General features: G+C 43.9%; 2 protein-coding genes across 2 annotated transcripts in view; both read left to right on the forward strand.

Annotated features, from left to right (window-relative positions):
- shot (dystonin-like protein short stop) overlaps window positions 1-25498 on the forward strand; it is an 82629-nt gene that overhangs the window by 9865 nt on the left and 47266 nt on the right. The window contains exons 3-6 of the mRNA XM_066744474.1: window positions 8655-8672; window positions 9357-9416; window positions 9953-10042; window positions 10780-10950. Of these exons, the coding sequence (XP_066600571.1) occupies window positions 8655-8672; window positions 9357-9416; window positions 9953-10042; window positions 10780-10950 (339 nt within the window). The remainder of the gene's footprint in view (window positions 1-8654; window positions 8673-9356; window positions 9417-9952; window positions 10043-10779; window positions 10951-25498) is intronic.
- LOC136784020 (uncharacterized) lies at window positions 18160-20907 on the forward strand. The gene is made up of 4 exons (XM_066744473.1): window positions 18160-18688; window positions 19275-19705; window positions 20500-20714; window positions 20790-20907. The coding sequence occupies exons 2-4, from the start codon at window positions 19540-19542 to the stop codon at window positions 20820-20822; spliced, it is 414 nt and encodes a 137-aa protein (XP_066600570.1). The 5' UTR covers window positions 18160-18688; window positions 19275-19539; the 3' UTR covers window positions 20823-20907.

Consider the following 25498-nt stretch of genomic DNA (forward strand, 5'->3'; position numbering starts at 1 on the left):
TACAATTGCCAAGGCCGAATGGCACTTCTTAACCACCGACACTTATTTTCCTCCGTCTCTTTCTCTTGCCTTAATTAGCCACGTACCTTATGTACCCAATGACAAATCACGGTGTTTATAGTCGGCAACGTCATTATTCTTTCCGCGAATAATACCACGCTATATTCACTGCCATTTTACCGTGCTGTACAAATTATACCCAATGGCAAAATGCAGCGAGGAGCGATGAAAACCTTTGGATTTTTCCGTACGTGCATATATGTGTGTATCCTGTACATAACCTCCATTACCTTGGCAGGTTTGATATAGGTACACGGTATATTGCAGGATCCGATCGATCAGCAAATTGAATAGGCGACGAAAGAAAGTTTGGATTGTATACGTACGTATATCGTAGAGATCGTGGGGGTTGGTATGGGTTTTCCAGTGAACGTGTGGTAGAGTCGCCGTGTGATCTAATTGACGAGGTAGGTGTGGGGAAGGGCTTCCTGCGGAACTATAACGGCGCGTAATTTTAATGCGAAAGGTGCATCTCCGGTGTATACGAAGAAGCAATTTTAAAGCGTTTTAATACGATAAGGAAGAAGGGCGTGGATGGATCGACTGGTGCTAGGTAATAATGATAGTCTAATGGGATTGGAAGGAGCCTCCGTACATGACCGAGGGGAGGGGGTAGGCGTGGATAAAAGTTTTTCTGCGAGCCGCGCGAGGGGTGTGTCCAGTCTCTGGCATTAATCTTCTCGGCATCGATTTACAAATTGTAGAGGATACTTAGTAGGCTCGTTCCACGCGCGACGAGTCACAGCGCGGACACGGCCCACAACCCGTTCTTTCTTTACTTCGTCGAGCGTAAAATTGGCCCCGCGGTCACTCTTATACCTTCAAATGCTTCATCAAACTCGAGCGTAATATTTATTCCATATACCTATGGTAAACGCTCTCTAATGTGTCTTGCACCACTTTTGCAGCATATTGTTTTCGCTTTTTATCTCGCGATCCCCTTGATTTACTTGCACCCCCCTCCCTCGTAAGTATTATTCTTAAGGGGGGCTCTCTCGACTATCGTTAATTCTCTCGGAAGACATTCGAGTGAATTTTAACGCGACGAACGACTCGTGGAGGAATTTTGTGATTGTTTTGGAGATTGGAGAATGGGCATAATCGAGCAAGCGCGTAGTCTGCGAGGGTTAGAGAGGGGGGAGGGTGGGGGGGGGGGGCTCGAGTTTCGTGGCAGGCATCTTATCCTCGCGTTGACCGTTCTTTGTTGCATTATTCATGTCGCTCCTAAGGTCGCGCTGATTGTTACACACGGCTCTGTGCTGTAAGGTACATACGCGCATTGTCGCAGCCAGGTACGCACTTTACGCTCCGTTACGCAAAACGATAATAATACCGAGCGGCTGTGCTCTCGAAGCACCGTGACGAGAGTTACAGGACCCCACAGTCTGAGCTCTGTTATGAGATCACGTATAGCGTGTACCAGAAGATACGAAAAAAATTCTTCGTTCGTGATTCGTCCTTGCCTTTTCCTTCAATTTTACTGCGCGTGATAATGAAAAATTACAGTTTTCTATCGCAAAATACGCGAGGTGTTGTGCTCGATTCTTCATTGCGGGTTCAACGGTATATATATTTATGTACAGGGTATTTTCCTAACAGCGGAGCATAGTAGATTCGTGTTAGTTGACTATAGCACTCGGAATGATGGAATCTGAGAGCGCTGATTGGTCAATATTGCGTAGTACCAACATATAATAGGCCGTTACCAATGGTTGGATACGAAAAATGAGATTCATCCGCCATTTTGATGTGGAGAAATGTTTACATGCTGATCGTAGCAGAAAGAGGTGTAAAATGGAAAAATGTGAAATGTTGTCGTTACTAAAGTAAAAATTTAATACTTTGAATGAAAATGAAAAATATTCGTACTTTCCACTCATTATTTTCAACTTTTACTTTATAGTAACCTTACCATTTGACATTTCTCCATTTTACACCTCTTTCTGCTAGGATTAGCATGTAAACATTTCTCCACACCAAAATGGCGGATGAATCTCATTTTTCGTATCCAACTATTGGTAACGGCTTATTATCTGTTATTGGTACTACGTAATATTGACCAATCAGCGCTCTCAGATTCCATCATTCCGGGTGCTATAGTCAACTTACACGATTCTACTATGCTCCGCTGTTAGGAAAATACCTTGTATATATATATATATGTATATATAGTGCGTTTGTCCACTCTCTAAAAGTATCGTATCGAGATGTTGAAGAAACGGATCATGACCGTGTGACGAAACACCGGTGGTTTTGTGTCAGGTCGAATTTGCATTCTTATACGAAAAGCAGAGGAAATTTCTCGTGGCATAAAAGGACCGGCGCTAAAAGTCGTTTCACGGTACCACATAAATATTTGATTTGTCGTGGGTGTCACGTGGAAGGTGAAGGAGGAAGTGCTTTCTTTTTTGTATGAGTAAAAGCCGTTGGTATAGACTCGAGCGAGCGCACGCTTCTTTTTGGTCACTTTCGATGACGGTTGCATGGATGACGAGAGATACGCGTGCTTTGAAATAATACGTGATTCTTCTATAACCTACCGCCATATATTAACGTATATAGTAACACGAGTTTCATTCTATTGAGGCGAAAAAGAAATATTTTTCTTAACACGAGGCGTGGATGCTTCGATAACGCGTGTCTCTGTAATATTTAAAACGGTTTTTTATCGAATCGATGCTAATAATGTTTTACGAAGATTATAATGTAGTCCCTTTTTATATTTTATATATGATACGTATGTATATAGCTGTACATCCAATTAACAGCTCCAGCTCTGTTAATTTTCTATCCTCGCTCTGCGGGTGGGTCTCTCGTGTCTCGATCGGTACCGAAACCCTGCTGATATTTCGCAAATATCCAGCTTTGCGATAAAACCAAATAGTTTTAATGGGCTAATTCAAATGCAAACCACTCGCGCGACTCCCAGCTCAGATAAGATCAAGAGTCAAGGCTGAATTTTTAAGCAAGTCGAAAGAAAGGAACACGCGTTTTCTTTAAACCCGTATGTGCATCGTAGAAATATTTTCTTGCAGCGGGCAGTCGAGAGGAGAGAATCGGGATGATTTGTTTGTAGAGGAGGGGGGGGGGGGGTTGAATTTGTGCGAAGATGCGATACTTGGATCCGCAGAGATTGTTTTGCTTTTAAAGAAGCGCGCACGTGCTTCCCGGGGTGAATCGGGTTAGCAATGATATATTTTAAGATTTTACAGCAATCAGAGGCGAGATTGTTATGAATGTAGCTTTCGCCATATTTTAGCAGCATCCTGTTTCGTTTGTGTCAGCGGAAGAGGAACGCGGCGCGCGAGATGAAGAAGAGGGAGGCGGAGGAAGAGGAGGAGGGAGGGGGGGGGTGCCGTGGAAGAGGAAGAGAAGAGAAGATCATGAAAGTCAAAGTAGAAATGGGAAAGGAGGAGGAGATAGAGGTTGCGATGGTGAGAAGAGGTGAATGGCGAGGGGTGAGGGGGTGGGGGGATTTTTTCCTTCCTACGACCGACTCGCGCGAGAGCAAGCCGTACGCGGCTGGTGGTACCGACAGAGAAATGGATGTTTGCTTATGTCAGTGATATCTCGGGACTGCTTCTCGGAACCCTTCATCCTTCTTCTCCTTTTATTCTTCTTCTTCTTCTTCTTCCTCCTTCCCTCACTTTTCGTTACACCCTTCCTTTCACGACTCTCTCTCTAGTCTCTCGCAGCTATAAATCAAGCGGTTCGTCCTTTCCATTGCAAGTTGAGACGAAGCCAAAGTGAATTCTATTGCCGATACTTTATCGCGACTGTCACGTCAATGATTAATACTTTTATTGCCTTTTCCCCACTCGGCTTTATCAGTATCGCTTTTCCAAGCATCGCCAATGTTTTGCAAAGCTGTATAGGTATAATATACGTGTATATATAGGTGTGTGTGTGTAGAGAGAGAGAAATGGCCATTTTTCTACCGTTAATAGAGTCGTCCTTCATCGGATCCTAAGAAATACACCACAACCAGGCTAATAACCAGAAGTATATATAGTTGCAGCCGTCGCAACTCGCAATTGGATAAGACAAAGGAGGTCGATTCCCGGATTTCCTTTGGCATCGGACTAAAGGAAACGTCGTTCCGGAAACTGCGTCGTCGAGCCAAGCCGTTCGTCTCTGCAGCATCCTCCGCGAGGGGCGCCCCACACACGCTCCAGCCCCACTTGCATCACGCGCATAGTCCACGCAACAATATCAATTCTTCCGCATCTCTCTCTCTGAGATTTCGCGCGAAAGCACAATGGCGCTGAATTCCACCTCGATTTCGCGCCAAAGTAACTCTCTCGACGAATGATTCACCGGTGCAACTAACTCGAGATCCCAGCCAGACGTTCCGCAATCGCCTTGAGATCACTGCTGCTCCTCCTCGCAGCCATCAGAATCGTCTCTTTAACGAATTATCAGAACTTAGGATCTGCCTCGCTACTTCCTGCCCTCTACTCTCCGCCATACCATTTCGTCCTTTTCCTTCCCCTTTCGACCCTTTCTCGTGCCTCCTTCTCTCCTTCTCATGGTCTCGGATATAGCCGGTTTAGATCCTATAAATTACGAGGGACGCGACGCGAGAACACGTTGGATTAATCAAACATGTGTGTGTGTGTGTGCGCTGTTTACCTATATATATATATATATATATATACGAACGACTGCACGGTTCAATTAATCAATCTCGATAGGACGTTCGACAAATTGTACAAAAAACTTGGGACGGTTCACCGTGAAGATACAATTATAAAAGAAGTATATATATATAGGTGGAATTATTAGCGAGTCCACCAGCTTATTAGCACAGTGGATAATTCGATAGAGTAGACAATATAATGTCTGTTATTATGAATATCGTAAAAAATTTCGGATCCGGAATAGAGTTTACCAAGCGAGGCCATGAGAAAACTCCACAGTAGCGTAACCTTCGGTTCTTTGTATGGGTATGGGTATAGTAGGTGCCTACATGCGAACGGTGATCCGTTATAGCGTTCCATTGTGCGTACGACCTCCATCGTGCAAGAAGCACGAGCGCCCAGACCAGGGTCAAGGCTTGGGTGAACACCATCCTGTCTTTTTTTTTTTTTTTTTTCACGCCTACCTTATTTCAATCGATATTTCTTATAGTCGATGTACAGGGATAACACCGTTAATCCTGGAGGAAGAAAAGGGAAATTTCACCGTTTTCGTCGCATCTCTCTTTCAACATATATATATATAACGGCGAATTAAATTTGGATGCAAGAGGATTTATCAGCCATCTCGACCGAGTCAATGATTTCTTGGAGAAACGTATATATATATATATATATATATATACATAGGAAAGTTCTCGGTCAAAGAGGTTTGGATCTAATTCGAGCTAGTTTGCTGTACGAGAGTGTAAAGACCTATACGAGCGGGAATAACTCGTTCTTGTTACTTAAGAGTCTATACATATATAACACCTTTGGAATATCCGTAACCTGCAATTGTCGCTTTTGCGTAGGAGAGTAAAAAAGCTCCGAGATCCAGCGACCTGCTCGAACGAAACGAATCGATTCGAACCAGAACATCCACTCGTCGATAGAACTTGGATGGAATCTGATTACTACGCTATTCACTGCTTAAAATCTTCCTATGAGATATCGTAGTACCGTAAGTCTGATGTTCATCCTGACAATTGACCAGGCTATTTGTTTATAAGCGTTCTGTGTGTAGATAAATATCTCAAAATTGGTCAAACATACGAGAGATTTTTATCAAACTATTTTTTACCAGTCGTCATAAGGAACGAGAAATAAAATTTACTGTAAAATATAGAATTTTCATAAACGTGTCTAAATTATGAAGGTCACTTTCAATGTTTTACATAGAAACATGTATTTTTCATTTCATATTCTTGCAGCTTTTCAAAAACTTTACGAAAAGCTCTCCCAATTTTTTTTTAATTAATTTAATGGTTAGCCGGATATTTAAATTCGAATTTAAACACGTAAATGTGCAGTTTGCGTGAAACAGTGTGCGTGGCCGCTGTACGCAATCGTTAACCTAAGTACGCACTTTCAAATGGAAATAACCACTGGATAAAATGAAACGATGGAGAAAGAGGATTTCGGGAAGCTCTCCAGTGAAATTGCACGATTACATGCAATAAAAAAATATAAGTTTCGATTTAAAAAATTCAAGGTGACCCTTGTTGCTCGAAAACTTTATAAAAAGTTCTTTCTTTCATTGTTTATACATTTTGTGCTCTAGAAAAAGTCAGAGAAAAACATTCGACAAAAGTGTCTCGTATCTTTAACCAATTCTGAGATATTCATTTATAAACAAGTACCCTCTACATTCTAATTAAAAAAAAAAAAAAAAAAAAAAAAAAAAAAACTGTCTGTATAATGAATTGTTCCATTCTTCCCAGCTGCTTAATTATCAATTGACAAAGCAAACCAGCTAGTATATACCGTGTTACACAGACTCCACTCGCATCCCTCGTCTAGCAAAAATGGCGCAACACAGCGTACGCGCGTAGAGGAGGCCTTAATTATTTCGGTAAATCACTTTCTAACAATAATTAGATTCGATCGGTTGTTCGCCGCATGTTTACCGATTGGTTGGCATTCGATTTATGGCGCGATAGGCGGAGAGACGATTGAGCCTATCTTGGAATTTAAGTTACTTAATACAATGTAGCCAGTGGTTTAATTGCAACTTTACTAATTACTGCTGGTGGAGGCTTGCAAAAGAAGCGGTATTTTGGCGCTGTCGTTGCGGACATTGCGTGGACGACGAGAAGGCGAATTCCTCGCTTCTTTTCTCCTTGTCGTGTTCGCGCGCCAGCTGATACCCAAGCAACACACGCACACACACACATAGTAAGCTCTCGTGCATGGACTCGCAGCATCGATTTGTCGCCAGTCACTGTGTGCAGCTTTTTCTACTTGCCAAACGCACGACGCGGGAGATCCTACTACGACCACCAACCTCTTTGCTATATACATATATATATATATATATAGTGCAGAAGAAGAGGAACGCACGCGTTTCCTCGATTCGATGCGCGAAACCTTGCAGAAATTTGCAAGAGCGTTAGCTAAAATCCACTCGAACAACACAAGCGTATATCTAAAGACACACACACACACAGCAAACGCTATTAGCCGTGATTCTACATAGCAAAGTACGTTACACCCCGAGCTATAAATCTTTGCCCCCCCCCCCCCTCACCTCGCGTCGTCCACGCCAAACGCTGTGCGCAGCATTCGTTATGGAATCGGCCTGCCGCGGTATAATCAGGTAGAAAGCAACGTTATTAGCGCGATTTATAGTCCACGTGACAATTATTTATTCCTCTCTTTTTTTTCCATTAGAATTTTTTCGCACGTGAATTTTGTCGACGCTCGAATCATCGTCCACCGGAATGGAACCGCTTGATAAATACATATATATATATATATATAGGTATCGATCTCGCAAGGTGAGCGAATTTTTTGCAGCGATTAAACAGGAGTACCTGACTCGGTTAACGCGTTATTCGATTGGTCGACGCAGGTTTTTCAGCCCACCCGGGCGATTCCGCGCGCCCACGTATAAAGCTTGGAAGTCTGACCTTATTCGGACACCTTCTCCTGCGCCCACCGCGTTCGCTCACTTGCCAACTTGTTACTTCGTCATGTGGGAGGGGGGAGGGGGGTGTTTTACCCAGGGCTTTCGCAGCTCTCTTGTCGCAATAATCGCTCAAAGTGGGTGCACTTTTAACACCAGATTCGCGCACGCACCGTCTCTCTCTCTCTCTCTCTCTCTCTCTCTCTCTGCTGCAGCGATTCGCCAATATATATATATGTATAAGAGAGATTGATTCGCGCGTTTTCTCAAGCACATCCCCTCCGACGCAACGGCGACGGCAATACAGCGCTGCGAGTCCTGTCAGCTGACGAACAAAAGTCGATCGTGCTCTTGATCGATAGGCATTGCAGCGTGTTGTTTCGAAAGCAACGAAACTACGAGCCACTCTCTTCTATACGTATATCGATCGTCGAAACACTGCTTTTATAGCGAGCGAACGATCTCATCCATCAAAACTATATTTAACGTTGAATTTCTCCATAAAACTGATATATTCGATTGATGAAAAGAAAATGAGTGGGACGAGGCTTTGTAATCTAACCCACTGGATATACGAAACGTATATATATATATATATATATATATGTATATGTATAAGAGACTTTGCAGCGCCACGATCTTCCACGTGTATCCTACGAATGATTAGTTTAAAGAAATAATTTGTCCCAATATTATTATTAATCTTATATTTAAATATATATATATAAGCATTTTCTTTTCCCCTAACAGTGTTCCGTGCTATTAATAATACAACGATAAGCGTGTACAATTCTTTTTACGTAACTTAAAAATTAGTGTTGAAAAATTTTCACCTGTTAGTATATAATACTTTCCGCTCGTCATAATAACCAAGTCGAAAGTACGTTTTGCAATTAAGTGTTTACACACGTCGCTGGGCATTCTACCTTACCCAGTCGCGGAACAAACTCAGTCACTAACAAACTTACCTAGTCTATGTTTTCTCCTTCTCTTTTTCATGCTTTCCTCAGCATTGGAAATACGTCAAGGTACGTCGTCATTGCTTTTCATCAAATTTGTATAGGAAAAGACTTGATAAGAGAGTTGTGTGTGTGTGTGTGTGTGTGTGTACTACTTTTTTTCTCACCAATTATACCTGTAAAATGATAATTGGAGTAGGGTATGTTGACAAGTCTAAATGTATATAAGAGAGCAAATAAAATGACCCTATGCTCACTCTATACACGCGACTATAACGAAATATGCAAAACCGCGATGTATCAACTTGCATGAATTTCCATTGTCGAAATTCATGAGATTTAAAACTATAACCGCGACATTGTTCAACTGATTAGATAGCGAGAGATAAAATAGCAGGTATCGACAGCCGTCTCAGTCTCTAACGAAGTCATTTACAAACTTGTTATCATGAAACGCAATTTTTCTTTCCATAATTGTGCACGCGTTGTACGAACGACTCGACGAAAGAACTCTTGTGTGTGCGTGTAACTTGGCACCGAGGAATTTATTTACTATTTTAATTAGCTTCTAACGCAAAGGGTCGAGTAACAAAGGGATCTTGGAAACTTGTTCCTCGACAGAGCTATGTCTCTGCGCTTATACAAAAAACATCGATCAAGCAAACACACACAAGAAACACTACACTATATATATATATATATATATATACAAAGTTTCTCAAACACGCTATTGGTTTTCTTCCATTTTTCCAGACTTACACGTGCCTTCACGTGTGTGTTGTTGTCAACAATCAGCCCTGCTGTTCGCCTACAGTAAGTTGTTGCCCCCACACTTAACTATCGATGTTGTGTCAATCGTAAAGATTTTGCCTCAAGTTGCACGATGTCATCTTGCATGTTTCTTCACAGCAAATTGTTTCTCTTCGACAGATCCTTTCATCCTTCCTTTGCTTTCATCCCTTATCGTTGTTATACGTTGTGCAAATGTTACCGATGAGTATATATGTTTCCTCGCGAGCTTAAAGTGCACCGAGTGGTGCTCTTTAATTGCACTGCGACTACATATATATATATATATATATATATATATATGGCATTTTCTTTCCATTCTCGATACCATTTGTTTACACGTAAGCGCCATATATAAGCGTCCCGATTGTAATTGTATTTCTGATTTCGGTGTTCAAGCTATAATTAATATAACGAAGCGATATTTATCGGGCTCTTGATTTACGCTTATGGTCTTTACGTTTTATCGGCCGACTGTTATTCGTCCGTTATTTATTCCGATCGTGAGCTACATTGCACGGTGTGTTTAACGCTTTGCCCCATTTGGGAAAATGTTACAGGCTAGCAGACATGTTGGCGACTTGTTCGAGGACCTGCGGGACGGGCACAACCTCATCTCTTTACTGGAGGTGCTCTCTGGCGAGCATCTTGTAAGTATTACTATATATATATATATATATATATGTATGCTGTGCTTTTATTGCAAATTTACTTGAAATTATGACGAATGCTTAATTGGTAAGAAATCGTTGGAATGGTCGATCGGTATCCGACATGAAAGTTACAATCGTGTAAACGGTGTAAGGCTGAGGAATAGTTGATGTAAACGCGATGAGAGGTTAATCTCGAGTGTATCATCAATCTGTGTATAACATCGGATTACAAGAACGAACGATCCGCCTTCTGGCAGTTAATTACTTTACACTTTGAAACTTTGGCACAATTAACCAAGTCGTGCTTATATATAGAGATATAAGAAGAAGAAGAAGAAGAAGGCAAGAAAGGATTATTTTTTAACGAATTACCAGGCTATCGGGTAAATCTAGCAGGTTCTCTCTTTACCCTTTAGAAACGGCCGAGAATACAATGAATCAATCAGTGAAATTAGCGTAGCTGAGACCTTTATTGCTGACACGCGATATTTGAATATCGGCCGCGGTTCGCATATTTAGGCCGGCTGCCAATTTCATTTCGAACCGATAAATTCCGGCCTTACCAATCAACGCAAACTGACACTGCAACTATAATTAATGCGTCCAACCAGCAATCGCTCTGCTGCATAATTTCCGTTTTGTTCCACGCGCGTGTATTCCGTATATAGAAAAAGACACCGCGCGTAACGCAACGATTGTCCCGTATCTCTCTCACGTTGATTTTTCATTTTCAGCCACGAGAGAGAGGTCGAATGCGTTTCCACATGATGCAAAATGTCCAAATGGCCCTCGATTTTTTACGCTACAAGAAGATCAAGCTGGTTAATATTCGAGCCGAAGATATCGTCGATGGAAATCCCAAGCTCACCCTCGGTCTCATATGGACCATTATCCTGCATTTCCAGGTAAGTCCGTTTCTTGGTGCGATTAATTTGCTCGATTACCGATCATGCGAGAATTTTCCTCGGGCGAGCATAAGTGATATTAAACATATCTACCGTAGTATATATATATATATATATATATATATATATATAGTTGTTGCAAAATGTGCGGTTGAGTTTACGTCGTAAATCGATAATCGAAGAGTGGCGCGAGGTCGGACTGACTGTGGTGGTAAAATATTCGCGAGGAATACAAATTAGCCGAGGGAATTACGTACCCTGAGAATTTTAAGTCTTCTTGGGAAAACGCGCGGCGCGCACTGCGCAGGCCAGCCTCTTTTTCTTCGCTCTGCATTGCTCGCATCGTAAACGAAGATTTGCATATATGCGAGGAGGAAAGATCGACCGGGCATCGGCTCACGCGTCCCCCGCTCCTTCCACGCTCTCCTCTCTCTCTCTCATCGCCTTTTCTCTCTATATAGCGATCGATCCACAAGTATATATCTATATTTTGCTAAAGAGAGACGGCCCTCCTTTGATTCCGTCTCATCAGCACGGCGATTAAAGAATTTTCCAAGTAATTAAATGTGCCATTTGTTTTTCCTACCTCTTCCAGGAGGTTCCCACACGCGAGACACAAGAGACCTTTATTGTCTTCCCTCCCTACACACAACATTTTCTCCCCAAGTTTCTACTTTAAAATCTCTTCGCTTTCACTCGCAAATCTGGCAGCTAGCTACAAATTTTACATCCACGTACCTTCTTGGATACTGTAGGAATTTTTGCATAAAGGAAAGTTTCGATAAACTCGAAAAATTTACGGCTCGATTCTTTCCGTAGCGGATATAGAACGCGCGAAACGTAACTATCGGGTGTTTCCGATCGATCGGGGGAATAACGTTGTAATAACGATGAATGCCGATCTCGAGGGACTCGCGAGGTTTATATCGGGTGACTCGATTGGAAATTGTTTATGTTACAATAAAAAAGAATGAATCGTATGTTTACATTGGGTATCATCGCGAGGAACTATGATGATATTTTACGCGTTGAGGCTGAAAGAGCTTATTCGTGCGATGTTGAGAAGAGGAGGAGTCGGTGTACGAGGGGGCAGCAGGCGAAAAGTCCAAACGGGCTTTCTTCGATGTTCAAAGGGTACGCGCGCCGATCTGGTATGTCGAATGCATCGTTGAAACGAGGTCGCGTGCACGATGCGGAGCAGGCAGACTCGAGGATCGAGCGACAGCGGACGAGCGACGTTCGCACGTCGAGAAAATTATGAGCGCCTCGCGAAGCGCCAGAAAAAGTCGCGAGAGCCGATTAACCGAGTTACGCGCGCGCGCGCGTACAAAGCCGATCGGTCTTTCCAACTCGTTGCGTTTCTTGGCCTTTTTTCATTCCCAATGGGACTCTCGACAACTATCGATCCATTTCATTCAACTCCATACACACAAGAGCACGCGTGCTTTACGAGCAATGCCACAACAATTTGCTCTTATCGCAAATTCCAGTCCGTCGAGTTCCTCCGAGTGTGTTGGTTTTTATAGCGTTGCCGAAGCGATAAAGATTAACACCTTGAAAATGAATTTATTTCGTAGATCGAGGCAAGAAAGAAGTAAAACAGTGTGGTATCCACTATTTTTACAATAAGAACACCCGGTAGTCGTTAAGAGAGAGTGTATCATCGATCTAATTGATCTTCTTTGATTTTCTTTTCTTTCGCACCACAGAGATGGCGACGGAAGGTAAGTGAACCTTTTCTGCACCCCGTAGAGTTCCAATTAAAGTATCTACTCGATTCGATGAAAATTTTCATCTCCTCTATATTTATATGTTTCGATGGTAGGGATCTACTTTATCGAGCGTTTCACTTCTTTCTCGCTGTTTTACCGGCAGAGTTACCGACCGATCGTTAGCCTCGTTCAGTGTAGATGGCGACACTAGGATGATCCCTGGCGTGCTCCTCCGAGGCTTTCAATCATCGACGGTGCTGCCAATCCGTTGAATTATTACAACAAACGGGGATCATTTCTTCTCTCGCAGTACACTTTTCTCTCATCCACAATTTTCACCCTATGGACGATCCATTCCCGTTGAAACGACGCTCTCTTACCAAGCGATATATACGATAACCAGCTGGCACTTTTCTTATCGCTCCATACCGTGTTTAGGTTGAAAAAAATTAATTGGACCGATTAACCGTGGTCGTTTATCGAAGAAAAAGGTTGCTCGATCGTCATTTAAATGTTGCTTTGGCTCGAGAGTTTGTAGATGAGAAAGTCGAGGTGCAACTTTGTAGATGCGATAGATTAAGATCGGAACGACGGTGGTGCAGGGGATTGGCGAAAATTCTGCGAAACTGCAGTCCCAGAAAAGGGGTGGAGTCACATCACACGCCAAATGGCCAAACACGCTCACTCTCGGATTCCCTTTACCGGTCAAGGTAGCAGTACGTGTGGTAAATACCCACGTGTTCTGCAATCCTAATGAATATTATGTCGCAACCTGCTCGCCGCATTCGTCAAATGACTCGTCGACTTTCGCGAGATCCAATTGCCGATCATCCCTTATTCGTCCCATGCACGACTCGAATGTTCGCCAAACGCCTGCAATGTTTTTCCTCGCTAAAATCTCATAAATTTATATCGTCGAGCCGAAGAATTAATCAGTTTGATTAATCCGTGCTCGACATTTCCCATATCTGGCTTGCTTCTTTAAAAACCATTAATATGTCCTACGCAGTCCCCTATACATATATATATATATATATATATATATGTATATAAACACTCGTGTGTTTTATCCCTGAGACACACACGCTTCCTCTGCCAACGGACCGGAACAATCCTTCTCAGTCAAAACACTTATGTACATTTGCTATTATCGTTTGCTTTATTTATCTTTCTTTTTTTTTTCATAAAGAATTAACCGCAAGTATAAAATGGGTGGTCCATGTGTGCGTGTTTGCGGTGTCCTTTTACGGTTTTTCACGGATTGTTCAGTGAACGTCAATAAGTAGTAGGAGCAGAGAACGTGGGCGAAAACGTGCCTTCCTTATAATTATGATAATACGAATCTACCTCTGTCAAACAACGTAACGGACAACACGTTTCTGCCATGGAAATAACCACGTATTCGTTCGTCCAATCGCCACGGGCTAAATGTAAAAAGATACGAGGCAGATTTCTGTTTACCAAACTGACTGGTGGGATAAGACAGCCGACAAACAAAAAAAAAACAAAAAAAAATTGACCGAGTACAAGGATTATTTTGATTTCGACCGGATTATCGGACGTTCGATCTTCGAGTTTCTATTTAACGCGATGTATACATATAAACAGTAGCGCGGAAGCTCTACCATCTGTATAGAATGTTACACTTGCTAGTGTAATCCGGCCAGTGTAAAAAGGCTTTTTACAATTAATTTAAAGCCGAGCTATCAATACACTTTTCCCCATAGAAGATGATGCGAACTTTTGTTGCAAAAAAAAAAAAACCATTCATCCATGTGTTTTATCACTCTACAAACCATGTCATATATATATATATATATAATTGTCGATCGAAAGGAAGTACAATGGTTATTTGAGAAAGCGACCGTGGACCTTGACTCTTCGTCCATGTCCATCGTGACCTGGTTTCTCAGCGAGCTCGAGAGGAGACGATCTTGCGTCCTACGAGAAACGAGTAAACAGCACACCTACGCAATTGCCCTGACCAAGTCCTCGAGAGGATAGAAGAGTCGCATGCTGCAGCTCGACAGTAGTAAAAAGCTAGTCGAGCGCTAGCGCGCGCGCTGCTCTTTGTCTTTCTCTCCTTCCTTTTTCGTCTCGCATTGTCCACTCCGATCTCCAACTTTGCGATGACGCTACTTTTCTATGACATCATCCAACTCGAATAACCGCTAAGAGAGAGAGAGAGAGAGAGAGAGAGAGAGAGATTCTTGCAACGTTTCTCAAATCTTGGCTTACCTGCGAGTATACCGTCGAGCGCGGCCAAGAAACATCTCCGCTCTCTGTACGTGTATATATATATATATAGTATATAGCTCTGCGCGCTTACTCCGAGGAGCGAGTATAAATACCGGTATGATATTCGCTTTAACGGTACCGAGCATTTAGCGATGGTCTTTTCCATCCTCTGAATTTTTCTCAAGCGCGCTTCTTCTCTCCTACCTGCCTCCTCCTCCTACAGAGTTTCAGAACTATAAGAAGCTATTGCTCGCAAAGCAAAAGATCAATCGGACACTCCACTATATCTTTTTTTTCATCTTAACAATTCATTTTTACAACTTTGTCACTTGGATGATTTTTAACTCTTCGAACAATGTATATTTTCCAATATATCGTTGGAATACGATCCTCCGTCCAATTTAAACCATTACCTCTGCAGTATATGGGCAATTTACGTATAAGAAGAGAGCATAGGAACCGTTTTTCATCGCGTGTACTCGTAAAACCGGAACTCTTTTGCTATATGCTCCATTTGCAGACGAAATATGGAAATTTCTGCTCCTCGCTTCGGAGGTGAATCGAGTTTCACGTATATATATATATATATATATACCACGTGTAGCCTTATGTACAGTGTATTCTACTCGACTTTGAGATTATGAGAAAAATAGCGTCGGTTGAATAATGGAAATCTGAAAGTTTTTCTCCTGCGAAGCGTTCGATATTCCGATCGGTTGGAAATTTGGAAAGTTCGGAAGACGCGCGCGGTTGGTCGGAGAAGAGCAAAATTGAGTTTTCGCACCGAAGCCGGTAATTGGTATGCGCCGGAAGTCGCGGTACAATCAAATACCGTCGAGTGCGATGACTTCATATCCGCCCTGCGATCTCTCCTGGCGAGCACTACTAGACTCCCCTTCTCGCCCTGTCCTCTTTTTACGTGTCCCGCGCTGCTCATTTATCTCTCTCACCTCTGATTCGCCCCTCTGATCAATCAAACATAGCGAAGACGAGCATCCGAATAAGGGATAAAAAGTGCTACTCCGACTCTATTAATTTCAGCAACTCGAACGGATCGCGCAATAAGCCGTTCGAAGGTGATAAGGACGCGTTGCGCAAGTTGCGTGGACCGTTTGGGTGCTCGCTCTACGTCATGCACAAATCAAAAGTGCTTTTCGTGGATTTTTCATCGAGGCGAGCAATTCCAACGAAACTGTTGTATCGTCACTGTTTACGCTCGAAGATAACTGGCCAGTGGGGAGACAAGGAATTTTCGTCGTACATCGGTTTACGCGTATGTGTGATTATATGCTGAAAGTTTGTAAAAGAATAAAGAAGCCCGGGGGGGGGGGGGGGGGGGTTTGGCCTCGTTATTCCTCATTGTAATAGATAAGCGAGCGAGTAGACAACGAAAATACGACGGAACGCTTTTCACAGACGCTCGAGACGCTCGTATCTCGATGCTCGCGCTACGCGTTTCATTCAGAAAAAAACTTGTTCGTTTAGCGCTGGCATTATTCAATTCGACGAAAGGTTCGTTATTTGCTTTTCACGTTTGGTGCAGTCACGTGTGGCCGACTTATGAATGGTTTCCACACGAGGAACAACGCTGACGCGTAATCGCCGTGCAACGATACGTTCCACGATAGAGAGAATTAACGAACGCAAGTGCAATTTTTCTCTAACGACGATAGATTACGAAAAATTAAGCGAGCAAAGGGAAAGCTGGAGTTGACCTCGTTGAGAAATTTGCAGGAAGCGCACCTGTCGTATCACGTGCCCTCTCCAAGCGTGCCCCCGGTCTAAGCGTTTTTTTTCCTTTTTCTCTTTTTTTTTTTTACAAAGGGGCATGCTGCCCAGCGATGCGTAGACACGCTCCGCACTCTGTCATGCGCACAGAAAAATTAACTCGAAACGCATAGCTCCGCCGCTTTGTTCAAAAATTCGTATCATGCAAATGCAGGGTTTCTTTCGAAATGCGTCAATTTGCATCATTGGGACTTATCTTCCAGCCCGGTTTGCACTCTTTTGATTAATTCATGCAAATATACATATATATATATATATATATATATATACATGTGCATGCGATAAACCTACCGTTTGTCGCGATACTCGAATCGATTGCACGAGCAATAAAGTGCGAGTGTCTTTTACGGATTTATGATAAAATCATGGAAATCCGTGAGCGAAGAAATACATTTGTATAATGGAGATTTAAGTATAAATGGCATAATTGCCGGCCGGGTTATATAATGTGATCTCGATACGTGAGAGATGGTTGGAGCAAAAATATCGATTGCATCGTAAGGATTTTTCGAGCCGAAGGCGTTTCCTTGTTGTTTTGCCGCTGGAGATTCCGGGTAGCCTTCGCGGCCCGGGCTTGCGCTTGGAGGATAATCGCGCCCACCTCTTATGCTTATTCGCGCATGCAGATGAGCGCGCTCGTCAGCTGTCTCGCTGTCGCATATCTCTCCGGCTAAGACGATCGAGTAGCGCGCGTGGTCGCGAACCGGCCTTTAGCCGGGAGAGGGAGAGAGAAATCCTCTCTTCTCTTATGGTCTCGTCGAGCAGCGAAATCTCTCGAAAAGGAAAGGAGGAAAAACAACTAAGGTAATTCACGCCGACTACGAAATATGATCGATCGTCTTAAAAGAGCACTGTGGACCCACTTGTGGCATACCAAGCATGAATTACCCGTAGAAAATTCACGATTGTGCAAGATATTTCAAGTACACGGCGCACTTGGATCGACTGTGCGTTGGAAGAACGATCGCCAGGCTTTTCCAAGTAAATCTAACCAAGGTTCACCGATCATAATACACAATAATAAAGGAACGTCTCGAGGAGATTCGTAAGAAACCATTTCTATAGCGATGTTTTGGAATCTCGAGTGTCTATAGAAAATGGGCACGCAAAAAAGCAAAGACGTTGAATGAGTTGCAAAGGTAGTCGAGGAGATAAACAAACGAGGATGGTGGAGAAGGGGAAGAACACGGCGGGCGCATGCGCGGATGCTCTTAGCAGCGAGTTTGGAAGGGATAGCAGGAGGGAGGGGGGGGGGGAGCAGCAGCTTAGGCGCGAGTGCGCACAGGGAAATGTCTCACCTGCGCGCGTTTGGCTAGCCTGCTCTCTGGCTGGCGTGGTTCGTGTCGTCATTGGACGCGCGGCGCGAGGCCGGAGGCCCGGAGCCGCTGGAGGCGAAGTCAAAGCCAACGACGGAACGGACGAGTATTGCCGAATAGCACAACGGGAGAGAGCGGAGCTAGCGCCGCGCGGAGACTCGGAAACACACCGAACCGATCGCGGCGCGCTGGTGGTGGTAGTGGAGAGGGGGGGAGAGGGGACAGCGAGGCAGCGACGACGACTGCTCACAGTCACTGCTGGATGGATGTCGGCGATGGACACGCGTACTCCATTCTCTCCGGCGCCGACTCCTTCGCGTCCTTTCGAAACGTCCACGCTCTTACCTCCTGGATTCCCCTCGTCGGCACCGACAGCAGCAACGGGCCCGACTTTGATCATGACCATCGACGATCCCCCGATCCGATCGCCCCTGCATCCCACGCTCCTCCCACACCTGCTCCGCCGACTCGAGCCAGTAGTAACGTTCCGCATCTCGTCCACGCCGGTATTCTCTCTCTAGTCTTCCACTCGACTCGACTCTACTCGACTTCGAGTCGAATCAATTCGATTCCGATTATTCCATCTCTCTCTCTCTCTCTCTCTCTTTCTCAGTGCGCGTTCTCTTCCGACAACTCGCGTCGAGTGATTGTTTCCCGTGTACGACGTGACACTGGTGTTCGTGTGTATGTGCTTGATCCTCTCTGTTGTCGATACGACGGGTACAAATCTCTTGTTGTTATGTACTTGGTAACTCCTGCCAGAGATACGCCTTGTGTGTACCCAGCTACTTTTCCAATTTCATGCAATGTCGGAGTGTAATCTTATATAGCTGTATTTCAATCTTACACGTATAAATTTGGTAGCTTTAGCTTCCCCGGTGCTTTTTCCCGAATTCTTCCGAATGATACAGCGAAAACGATAAATAAACTAGAACCCGTTGCACACACTCGTGTGTTGAATCCATCTGAAAATAATAACTGACGTCGCGTGGAATCTTTGCTGGGCTAACAACGCGATTCTTCAACATGCCGACAATTTGATTTGTACTTGTGTGTATCGTACGTGTGTGCTCGCGAGGATTGATAACCGCGAGTGTAACAGCGAGCGCTTCGAACGCGCTCTCCTTCCTCCATTCAGCAGTGATAGACTTTTACCGTGTCTCGCGCGCAAATCTTGAAGAAAATTCTTCGAAATAAATAGCGTGAAACTCGCGAAGCTTCCTCGCGCGTTTATTCGCCTATTTTATGGATCGGTTGCTTTAATTTCTAGAGCTGCGTGTTCGTTACGGTCTGGTATATATTGTAACCTGGTGGAGAACAGGTGCAGATGAGTCTCTCTTCCGTCGATCGACCGTCGATGGAAAGGGATCGCTTCGGTGCTGTTCGATCGAGAAAAGTATATAGTGAAGTTTGAGAGGCGGAAGGGACGATATACGGAAGGAAGAAAAACTCGCCCCTCTGTGCACATACATATATAGAGATAGAAGAAGAGGGAAGAGAAGTAGGGAAAGTTTGTGGTGTGGCGAAGGAAAAGGATGTCGATGTATCGCTTCAGCAAAGGCGGTCGCCTCTTTGTACAAGGCACGCGCGAGGAGGACGATCGCGACAATGTAGCTGCGTCGAATGCTCCTACAGGAAATCCGGCCAGTGACGATTTGCAGGCAGTCTACACGAAACGACGACTATCCACCGAAGTCTTGGGTACGACACACCCCCGCGCACCTGGAAAATTCAACAACCTCCGAATCACAATGTGGATTCGTCTCTCTCCTCCTCGAAGGATTCGCTTTCCCGCCTCGCAAAACTCGGAGTGCCATCCCATGCCGACCGCGCATGCGCGTCCCAACCACGTGCCACCATTGGACATTTCGCACTTTCCAATTCAATCCCTTTTCCATCGTGAAAGTTTGCTATCGGTTTGACGAGTTTTTTCCGCGGTCGCGTAACCAATCTTGACGGAGTCGTTGCTCTTGCGTTGGAATTATTGTCGTGGAGAATCGATTTTAAAGACGTGCGCGATAATCGAGGCAGGTGTTGCCGCTGCTCGCGAAACAGCTGATCGGCCCGTGTGACCTTGATCTTGCCCACGCTCCTCATGCATACTTTCAAACTGTCTCCTTAATAAACTCTGCGATTCCGGAGATCGTTCTCGTGTAGGAGTGAGATACGTTGTCCGTGCTCGTTGTTATTGGTCGATAGGATCTTGATCGCGCGCGCGCGCGCGCGGTGTGTCCTTCGTTATGCATATTTTCCAATGTATAATCAAATTTTATGCAAAGTCGCTACAAGGTTTGCGCGTTGCTCGAGTTAAATTGGTCGAAATCGATATATCGGGATGATCGTGGGATGTGGCTCCTTTGACGTTTTTTTTTTTTTCTTAGCGCGAAGGCGAATCCTTTGTATGCATATATGAATACTCGTGGAGGTGGTATCGAGAGAGAGAGAGAGAGAGAGAGAGAGAAGCAATTGAGAAAAGTTGGCTTGTTGAAATTTAGGCTCGTCGATCGAGTCGACGAAAACCTCGAGACGAGGTGAGAATGGCACAAAACGCATCGTCACTCGAATCGTTCGAAAAACAACAACGCTGACGCGTGGCGAGGAGAAAAGCGTTCCTCAGGATCTTACGAAACGTGCCTATCAGAAATCCTTGCAGGACACCAAGTGCATCTCGGTTACTCGACAACAATCTCCCAAACCGAAAACTGTTCGGGTAAGGAAACTATACAATTATTTTACACATGCTTTGCGCAAAGTGCTCCTTTAAATATATTTACACTCTGTATAGCCTTGTGAGAATTGGGTCTTTATCTCTGCGTAGCATGTATGTATAAAACCTATGAGGTATAATTTGAATAAACATCCATAAAGAGAGAGGGAGAGAGAGAGAGAGAGAGATGGATTAGAACCGATCGAAGCGTAGTGGAAACCAGTACAGAAATTATCTCTCCAGAAATTATCTCATCCTCGTTCACATAATCAGCATGATCGGAACAAGAATTAGGAATGAAAAGCGTTTATCACGATGCTCAAAGTTGTTGCACTGGAGAGACTGCGGTAATCTTAATGAGATGCGAGGAAAGATTGGATACTTAATTAAACAACACGGTAATAATTTCATAATCTCATTTTATTCACGAGATATATTCATAAAGCGTTCGTACATTCACCCAATATTCGAGTCGCTACTATTATTTATCGCCGTGAAGTATTCAATGAGAGCTAAAACGGATGCTATGCAGCTGATAATAATTAGGATGCACGAGACTGAATGCATCGCAGGAAAGGAGTTGTTTGGAGAGATTGATCGTAGCTCGTGCCGCGCAGGATAATTGCACTTTTGGTTAATGCGTGATGAGCTGGAATCGGTTATCCTATAGTTAGGGGAAAGAGAGAGAGAGATTGAATTTTTCCCAAGCAAGTTAATTATTGCCCTGCATAACTGGACATTAATTAGAGAGCAGTGGGGAGGGGGGGGGGCGGGGGCGGGGGGAGGCTAATAATACAATTATATGAAGAAGGCTTCATTCGCGATCGAGGAAAGCTCCCCAGAGCCATGCTATGATTGGGGGTCTTTGGGGAGTTACAAGTACCTATATATATATATATATATATAGTTAGACAGATAGATAAATAAAAAGAGCAAGTGGGTCTCATTATGAAAGAGCCCCGGGCGTGAGTGGAGCAGTCTATGTAGCTCCTTGCTCGATGTGTATCACCACTGCCTTGCATTCCTCGTCTTTTCTCATTCCGGTCCGTTCCGGTTGCTGTTCGTTCGGGACCAGTTCCGCAACTTGGCTCGCCTTGCCTTCATCGCGCGTTCTACTCGGCTTCGAGTAACGTTAAGCAGCCCGGTCGGCTGGACGGCCGGACACCAAGCAGCCTGCGCACCTTCTCTGCCGCGCGAACCTTCTTCTTTCTCTATCCATGCACCGTAGTATATATATAGTATAGTTGAACACTATACCAGTATATATACTTATTCGTTATACTTATACACATATATACGGCCAAGGTGATCGTGGCAAGTGGAAACCGATCCAACGGCAGATTTCTCGCTCGCCGCACGTGACCGGTTTATCGTCCGCACTTTTCTCGGAAAATCAGAATCGTCCTTTCACTAAGCACTTTCTTGCTCTATCAAATATACAATCCTATCATCCATTAATCATTCCTCCACGAGACGAGGCACGAGGCTCGAAGCCCTCCACTTTGCACCGAGCAATTCTCCTATTGACGCTCGAATACACATTACACACCTATAGCCTCCCATCTTTTCTTTCGCGATTATTCTCTCCTTACAAAGTCTGCTCGAGTCGTTTTATCGCTTCTGCTCTCTCCTCTACATTATTTATAAAGGATTTTACGCGCGATGAGTCAGATCTCTCTCTCTCTCTCTCTCTATATATATATATATATATATATATGTGTGTGTGTACTATATATATATGTATATACCTTTTGGCCTTTTTAATCCCGTTTTCCTGAATGACTCCGATATTCGGGACAAGGTGAACTTGGCAGGATACGCCAAGGTCGATTACGCCATAGAGCAGTACGTTCACACTGCTGCAAGTACGTTATTGTTGGAACAGAGTCCGTGTGTTTGTTCGATAAATCTACCCGATTGCCGAGCGATCGGAAGTCGCATGGGGCAATTTTCGACTTTCTTGCGATATAAATATTAATAATGCTTGGGGCCGACGAGAGTCGTTTCTATTAATAGAAATAATACATCGCGTCCGGAAATTGTCGAGGATCGATCTCGAAGGATTCTCGCATATGGGTGTGGGATTAAGGCGACATTTAGCGGCCTCCGACGCAGCTGGATTGGCGCGCACGGTGCCATAACGGCAGTCGACGTCAAACTCGATTAGCATCCATGACGCATGATTGATCGGTTTGTTGCTTCGATCGTAGAGGGACAAGGTGGTTTTTCTTTGGACCGGGCGCCGGCCGCCGTCGCTGTTTGGCGCGCCGCGTGGGCCGAGAATCCCCATCCGTTCCTCCTCGACGTCCTAGCTCTTTTAAGGCTTCGCGAGCAACTGCCTCCTCAACCTCGGCCCAACTGTTTATCGATGGACCGTGAAGCAATGATAGAGTATAATTTGCAATTAACATCTACCAGACGGAAATACCCGGACCACGGTCCACCAGCCCACGTATTCTATATACGAATTGGTACAAGACGATAGAGTTGCGTCTTGCTTCCTCATATATTTTTTCATTAAGAATCTGCTTCATAAGTATTTGCCGTGATTCACTCATGTATGTCTCCTTATAATGATTTGCGCAAATATCAAGTTTTTTTCGCTTTGCCAAAATATATTTTTCTTTACAGCTGCAGGAAACGGCGAATTCTTGTAGAGTTGGTACTGGGAAGAAAATTGCATCGTATACTTTCTTCGTTTATCTGCTTTAACCATGCGCACTCTCTCGGGAGGACGGAAGATCGCGCGCAAATGCAATATCGGAAATTACAGGTTGCAAGTACGGTGTCTGGTCTCTCCCTCCTGGAAATGGCGAGAATTATCCTCGACTGACGTTTTCCTCTCGGGAATAATACCTACAGCTAGTCCGACTTTATCGACGCTTTTGCCATTTCTAAACACGCAGCAATCCTTTCTCCCTCTTCTTCCCTCGAACATCGCTCATGTATACCTGCGAATAAATTGCACATCTGCTTCGTTTCTGCTCCCATTCGTTCGGCGTTCCATCGGATAACTCTCGACTCATCCTCGGATATTCCTGCAATTTCTTATTCTAATCCAATACAAATTTTTATCCACTTTTCGCAAATTATTCACTCAATCATATTTACACTTTTATTCGTTGTTTCGATAAAATTCAAAAAATTTAATCTCACTGTTTACCTTTTAATACTTGAACCAGTATTCAGAAAATTCAAACACTAATGTCAATTAATTATTACTCAATATTCAGTTATGGATATTTGAATGTACATAATTATGCACGATCCATAAGACTCTAGATTTCAGCAGGTATTTAAACTATATATCGTTTTATATTGGAACGTGTATACACAAAGATCCTTGGTAAAGGTTCATTTTGTCCTTTTTTTTTGCAAGTAAGCAACTTTCTCCAATCCATAGGAACTTGCAGTTAATACGGCAAATGCCACCCACTGTAAAACTATTAAGTTTGCTTGTAGAAGCAAATTAAAGGGCATTAAAGATCGTCCGGTCTTTTAGTTGCCATGCAATCGTTTAGCTCATGTTCTCTTGTTCGGTGCTTTTCCGCCGTTCAGCTCCTTCTTTTTACCCCCCCCCCCCTCCCCCCAGTTATTCCCTCGTCTAAAAAAGTTAACAAGCCTTCGTTCCCTTTTACCCTCGTTATTGGCTGATTTGGAGAACGAGAGGATAAAAGTCTGCTCGGATAACACTAATTATTATCATTATTATTACGTACCCTGTATGAAATATACTAATTAAATTACTGCAGAATAACATTTGTGAATGTTCGAAACTGCGCGATTCGCGCGTAAAAGGATGATTTTCCTGCGCTATTTTTATTTATGGGTTTCCGCAGGAAAGAAGAGCGGTGCGAGATGAAGAAACCTCGAGGTTCTTGAGGGGAGCGAACCGACGAAATGGTGCTTCTTAAAACTCGTGACGTCACTGCGACGTTTATGGCAATGTCGGGGACTCGATCGGGCTATCGAGTTATTGTGTCTCTCGAAAAGGAATGGAACCTGGAACCACGCACCGTAGAGGCCGGCACGGTGCGGCAGTAAATTGACGTTGCGAAATCGAAGAGATTGACAAGATGCATTATTTTATTGGTAGCCAAATGTCTTAACTTGCCCAACGTCCATGGTTCGACGACTGACCAAACGTTTCTTCGTGCAATATCTCGAACCACCTGTTCAACACACCTATATATATATATATATATATATAGCACCAAAAAATAATTGGGTCAAAAGAGATAAGAGTCGGAACCTTACATCTTTGATGAGATAATCGTGTCGTGTCTTTATTATCGTTATAGCACCCTTGTGTTTTTCTCGACAGTGTACCTCGCTGTATATATATATATATATATAGAAATGCAGAGAGAACAGCGGTTAAGGCAATGGTATATAATAAAGCTCTGCTCACAGCGCTCCTTTAGACTTTTGACGCCGTATTTAGCACATGCTGCGGCGTTAAACGCTCCGAGATGCTCGGTGAAAACAGGATGCAGAAATTCTCCCTCGCACGCGCTGAAATATTCGACGTTGACGAGTGCGCGGTCATTAAAATGGAAAAGCGCGGCGAGATTGCCATTAACGCCGCGGCGAAAGAACGGTTCGCGAATCTCGAGTCTCGACTCCACCCACGCTACGCGAACCTAGCGAGACTCTTCAATTCCATGATGCATTCGGCGGAATTAAGAGACATAATTTCACTTGAACGACGGTCGTCGTTAAAAGGACAGTGGGGAATAAGGCAGCGCGATTACTTTCACAAACTCTCACGAATTCTTTCATTCTTC

This window comes from Prorops nasuta, unplaced genomic scaffold (genome assembly GCF_024137725.1).
Source record: "Prorops nasuta isolate Cenicafe-Biocafe unplaced genomic scaffold, Cenicafe_Pnas_1.2 PNAS00045, whole genome shotgun sequence".
Taxonomy (NCBI): Eukaryota; Metazoa; Arthropoda; class Insecta; order Hymenoptera; family Bethylidae; genus Prorops; species Prorops nasuta.